Below are 5,727 nucleotides of genomic sequence, written 5' to 3' on the forward strand. Positions count from 1 at the left end.
AGCCAGTTTCTCCAGCACCATTTGTTAAAGAGGCTGTCTTTCTTCCAGTGAGTATGTTTAGCCCCTTTGTCAAAGATCCAAATGTTGATTCTTAGAAGTATTTCCCGTAGTGTTTGGGTTTTGTTCATTAGCTTTCTGTCAACCACTATGTTTTTGAAACTTCTACACACTTTCTTTTCCAGTAGATTTAGACCATTTTAATATTTAGATCTTTGATCCATTTGACTTCAGTTTAGTGCATGGTGATAGACATGAGTCTAATTTTAGTCTTCAGCATGTAAAGAGCCAGTTTTTCCAGCAGAGATTATTAGAGGCTGTCTTTCTTTGAGAGTATGTTTGGCCCCTTTGTGAAAAATAAGATGGATGAGTGTGTTTGTAGTTGTTTCTGCATCTTCTAATCTGGTTCCACTGATCCCAGGTCTGGTTTTTGGTTTTTGCCAGTACCATACTAGTTTTATCACAGTAGCTTTGTAGTATACTTTCAAGTCAGGGATTGTGATGCCTTCTGCTTTGCCTTTGCTGCCCATGCTTGCCTTTGCTACTTAGGTCTCTGGTTAAATGAATTTTAGGAAGGTTTTGTCTAATTCTGTGAGGTAGACTAATGGTATTTTGAGGGAATTGCATTAAATCAGTATAACGGTTTTAGAAGCCTGGCCATTTTCACTATATTTGTTCTTCCTACTCATGAGCAAGGCATATCTTTCCTTTTTCTGATATCCTGTTCAATCTCCTTCTTTATAATATTGTATTTTACAATATATAGAACTTGTTCGTTAGATTGATTTCCTATATATTTCATGTTTTGGATTCTATTGTGAAGGGTCTGGTTTCCCTAATTTCTCTCCTAGTGAGTTTGTTGCTTGTGTACAGGAAGACTATTGATTTTTGAGTGCTGCCTTTGTATCTAGCTATGCTACTGAATTTGGTTATTAAATGTAGAAGTCTTTCAGTCAGAGAAGAGAAAGAAATAAATGAGGACAGGAAAGGAAGAAATTGAATTATCATTATTAGGACCTCCAAAACTCCACTGAAAGCCTGCATACTTTACTTGGAAAAACTAGGTTAAAAATACTATCTATCCTCTGTGATTACCATAAAAATGAGTGAAATAAAGCATCCTTGTATGCTTCCCACACTACAATAAATAGTTAATAAATATTAGCTTTTTAATTATCTTAGCTTCACAACAATTTTGGAAGTAGGCAAGAAAATGTTCTTTCCTGGCTTGTGTGCAGAACAGGTGGGATGCTGAGAGCTTACGTGACATTCCCCAGCCACATAAAGCTGAGTGCTTGGGACAACCTTGTACAGAAAAACAAAATGAAAAATAGGGCTTGGAATTGCTGCTACAGTACCTCCATGAAGAAGATAAATGAACTTTTAAGAATAAGGAGAAATTGGACGTAGAAACAAATATGACTTAATAGCTTCTAACTTTTACATCCTTCTGAGACCTACAGAATCCTTTGTGTTGGTATCGGCTTTGAAGTTACCTTGAAACGAGCTAAAGTAAGGGCGGCAAGGACCTGGGGGATGCCCCCAGAGGAAGTCGCGCTTGCTCACTTAGCACTGAGTGACAGAATTCACGAGCATTTTGTTTTATCATTTCCATTTTTTTAATTATTAATTCAATCTTCACAACAGTCATTCAGTTTTCCATCCAAACCAGTACTCACTGTAGGCCAGAATCATCCATATGAAAGAGAAGTCTTGAGGAGTTTCTTGGCCTAATTGAGAAGATCCTTGGGTAAACAAATACTTCTCTGCTGAAGGAGTAAATGTGATAGTAAAAGCAACCCTAAGAGATCCACAGAACGTTAGGCTAGTAGACCTTAGCACTGTGCTGATTTTTTCTATGAAGAGGATTCTTCATAGAGATGGTATTTAGTTTTCTTAAGAGAAGATAGGAATTGCGTAGGTAAAAAGCTCTGAATTTTCTTTTATGAGTAATTAATTTAATTACATTTCTCATTTGTTGGTACACTGCTTCTTAGTCTTGGTTCTCTGAGATTTTTTTTCTCATGTATTTAGAATTGTTTTAATAACTGGTTTCTCAAAGCTATCCCAACTCAGCCTTCAGATTGCATGTAATTTAGGATTCTTGACAGTTGTACAAAGACTATTCATTGTGCAGAGTTGTGACTGGAGCAGGGACATTTCTTATTGCAAGGAATACAAAATTATGTGTGAAAGTGTCTTTGAAATGTTTGGATTTAACTTGATACATTTGAGGTATTTTGAAAGACTTTTTTAAAAAAGCATAATAATATCTCTTGGGCTTAAAATTCACTGCAGCTTGTTTTAGAAGAGGAAATCCATAAGATCTGGTTAAACTTGCTTCAGAGATTCACCAGTCACCCTTGCTACTTTCCCTTGGAAATAGTTACCAGCATTTATTTATGTCATTTATTTTATCATAGGTAGTGCAATAGAGGCCATTCTTGTGTTAAATGAATAAGTACAATTATGGTTTCTTTCAATAGAGGTATCATTACTAGAAAGACACAGGATTATTTTTTCTGTTCGATTTCAAGATGCTTATTTTATAGAAGGATTTGAAATTTTACTAACTCAGCTCTTTTTGAAATACCTTTGAATAGCTAAGTGTTGCTTCTCTCTTAAGATTGAAATTTAGGTCAAATTACAACTAGAATTTAAGGTGGTACAGAAAATAAGTGTATCATCTTTTACAACTGCATTCTAAATTTTAAGCACAATAGATCAAAGTATATCTTATTTAAATAAACTCTGGAATGAAGTCTCAATTATTTTCTCCCAAACTTCCTTAAAATAGTCACTATTTTCAGTATAAGATGTGAGGTTTAGCTTTTTTAATTTCAGCAGAGATGAAAAGTTGTTTATTTTAAAATTTTAATGATTTTGCTTTTAAATTATGGAGACTCTCCTTTGGGGGCAGCTTTATTTGAATTGTCTGTGACATTATTTTTATTTCTTAAGGCTATGATTAAAAGTTTCATGGATGTCTACCAGCTTGCAAGTGCTCGAATTGCTACATTAGAGAAGGAAATAACGTCTCATCGAAGTCACATCGCCACCTTGAAGTCGGAGCTGCACACAGCTTGCTTACGTGAAAATGAAAGTTTACAGTCAGTAAGTCCTTGTGTAACAATATCTTTTTCTCTTTGAATCTTGGATCATGTTTACATTTATGTTTCTGTTGCTCATAGGACCACTTGCCAATATGTATGATTTAGGGCAGATGATTAATCAAGCAACAAAATTAGTGTGGAGAAAATCTTGAAGGAAGAAAAGCAATTAATTTTTCCATTGTATCGTGTATAAAGATGTGCATATTGTTATCAGCGCTGAAACACTACGTCAGGATCCTTTGTGTTGGCAGTGCAGTTGACAGTTGGATCTGGCAATATGCATAGTTAAAGCTTGCAACTGTCTGAAGATTCAGTGTGTCCCATTAAGACAGAATATTATTAATTATGCGTATAACCAAAATGGTAATTAGAACATGTGATTATTCTCAGTAGAAAACTAGACTTATCCATAATACATGCCTAGCTAAAGATGTGTGTTGTGATTCATCTATATGATTAAAATTCAATTTCAGCACTCATATTATGGTTTAAAATTTAGCCCATGATGAAATCTAGACTCAATTAAGACTAAAAATAATTTTTCACATTTGAATTACATTTAGAGAGTTTTAAAAAATTAAAATATTTGTGGTATAAAGGAATGAAATAAACATTCAAACTTTTTTTCTCAAAAGGCAAATATGTCAGTGGTGAGAATCAGAGGATTACCAATAATTAGAATGTTTCTTTTCCATTTTTGGCTTGTGGATCAGGATAACTTATAAGGAAAATCAGTATCATTTTACTATTCACCTGTTGACCCATTTTATCTATTTATTTATTTTGTGTATTTGGTACAGGGTCTCACTATGCAGCTTGGACTCATAGTGATCCTCCTGTTTCAGGAATTACAGGTGTGCTTGGGGGCAGGGAGCATGTGGTGCTGGGGCTCGAACCCCGGTCCCACACTTGCCTAGGCAGGCGCTTAATTCACTGAGCTATCTCGCTGGCCCTGTTGACTCATTTTAGATGATAGTATCCAAAAGGGAAAGCTGGGTTTAGCTAATTCCAAATGGATCACAGCTCTGTTTTGGCTCAGAGGTTGGCATCCCAGTAAAACCTTTGTGACCATAATATTTAAAATTATATCAACTACAACCCCCAACTACTTTGTAAATGCTTTCTCTCAGTGTGTCTCTCTTTTGTCCCATGTTGCCTATCTACTTTCATTTCTCTTTATTGTTTTCTCCATAGTTCATGTCATCAACTGATATCTGATGTTCTTTATTTATTGATTGTCGGTTTGCTCCCTACTCTTGCAAGAATACCAGTTAAATCCGTAAGGATGGTTTTGAGTGTTTTCTTCACTGCTGCGAAGGTGCTCTAGTGCCAAGAGCAGCATGGTCCACGGTTGGTGCTCAACCAATACTTACTGAATTAAAAATATAGTAATTAATCCAATAAATGAAAAAAGTTATATGGGGCCAGAGATGTGAGTTCAGTGTTTAAAACAATTTCTTAATGAGAAATTGTAGTATTTGGACCTCGATCAAGAAAAATTAAATTGAAGGTCTGAGTGAGACGACCCATGGCCTGCTGGATCCTGATTAGACACACAGCCCAGGCCCAGCGTGTGAGTTAGACGGCCTGGGACACATTGGATCCTCATTTGACCCAGAGCTCAGGCCCGACGTGTGAGTGAGACTGCCCGGGGCCTGCTGGATCCTCATTTGACCCAGAACCCAGGCCCAGCATGGAACCCTTCAGCAGAACTCCCAGCAAAGAGGCTAGAGGCAAGACCCACCCAGCTCATTCAGGAGCAGAACATCTTGCCAGAGTGGCACAGAGGGTTCACCTCCAAGGGCTGCTATGGGAAGAAGTGGAGCACAGCAGCCAAACCCAAGCTACACCCACTTGGACGAGTTTGAACTTGGTAGATCTGGACCTGGTGCTAAGGTAATAACTGTACCAAAGCTCTACACCAAAGGTCAGAAGACAGTGGTGTACAAAATGACAAAGAGAAGAGCCAAAATATAATCTCAGGCCCTGAGTCAACCCAGAAGAAATGCAGACGACACTAGCATAGAAGAAATTGGAAATCACACACCTGGAATCTCTGAAATAACAGCATCTGAAGTAAAGAAACAACTGCAGAATGGTATAGAGGAAATCAGATCAGAAATAATTTCTAAAGTAAAAAATATAACTATAATCAAAGAAGTACTAAGTGCTTCTAAAGAAGACACTGTTAAAAAAATAGAACAGAATATAAAAATGATGGAATCCTTGAATAAGCAATATAGGAAAGAAATAGGATGCATGAAGCAGATTCAATGTGCTATACAGGAAATTAAAACCTCAATTACAAGCTGGCAAAACTATTTTAATGAAAGTGTGAATAGACTTTCAGACCTTAAAGACATCATTGCAGCTAGTGAAAAAATAAGAAAAGATCTCTTAAAAACAACTAGGTTGTAGGAAAAAATAATTCAATACCTGCAAGACGATGCAAAGATGAACAATGTGAGACTAATAGGCATCAATGAGAAGGAAGGAGTCAGTACAAATGATATAAAAACAATATGGGCAGAAGTAATAGCAGAAAACTTCCCAAATATGCGGAAACAATCTTGACATTCAGGTAACTGAAACATATAGAACTCCAAATAACATCAAC

At 36.4% G+C, this 5,727-nt stretch overlaps 1 protein-coding gene across 1 annotated transcript in view; it reads left to right on the forward strand.

The window, feature by feature from the left end:
- Positions 1–5,727, forward strand: part of Ccdc171 (coiled-coil domain containing 171) — a 533,698-nt gene that overhangs the window by 453,806 nt on the left and 74,165 nt on the right. The window contains exon 24 of the mRNA XM_023715854.1: positions 2,959–3,111. Coding sequence (XP_023571622.1) covers positions 2,959–3,111 — 153 coding nt within the window. The remainder of the gene's footprint in view (positions 1–2,958; positions 3,112–5,727) is intronic.

This window comes from Octodon degus, unplaced genomic scaffold (genome assembly GCF_000260255.1).
Source record: "Octodon degus isolate 3935 unplaced genomic scaffold, OctDeg1.0 scaffold00044, whole genome shotgun sequence".
NCBI lineage: Eukaryota > Metazoa > Chordata > Mammalia > Rodentia > Octodontidae > Octodon > Octodon degus.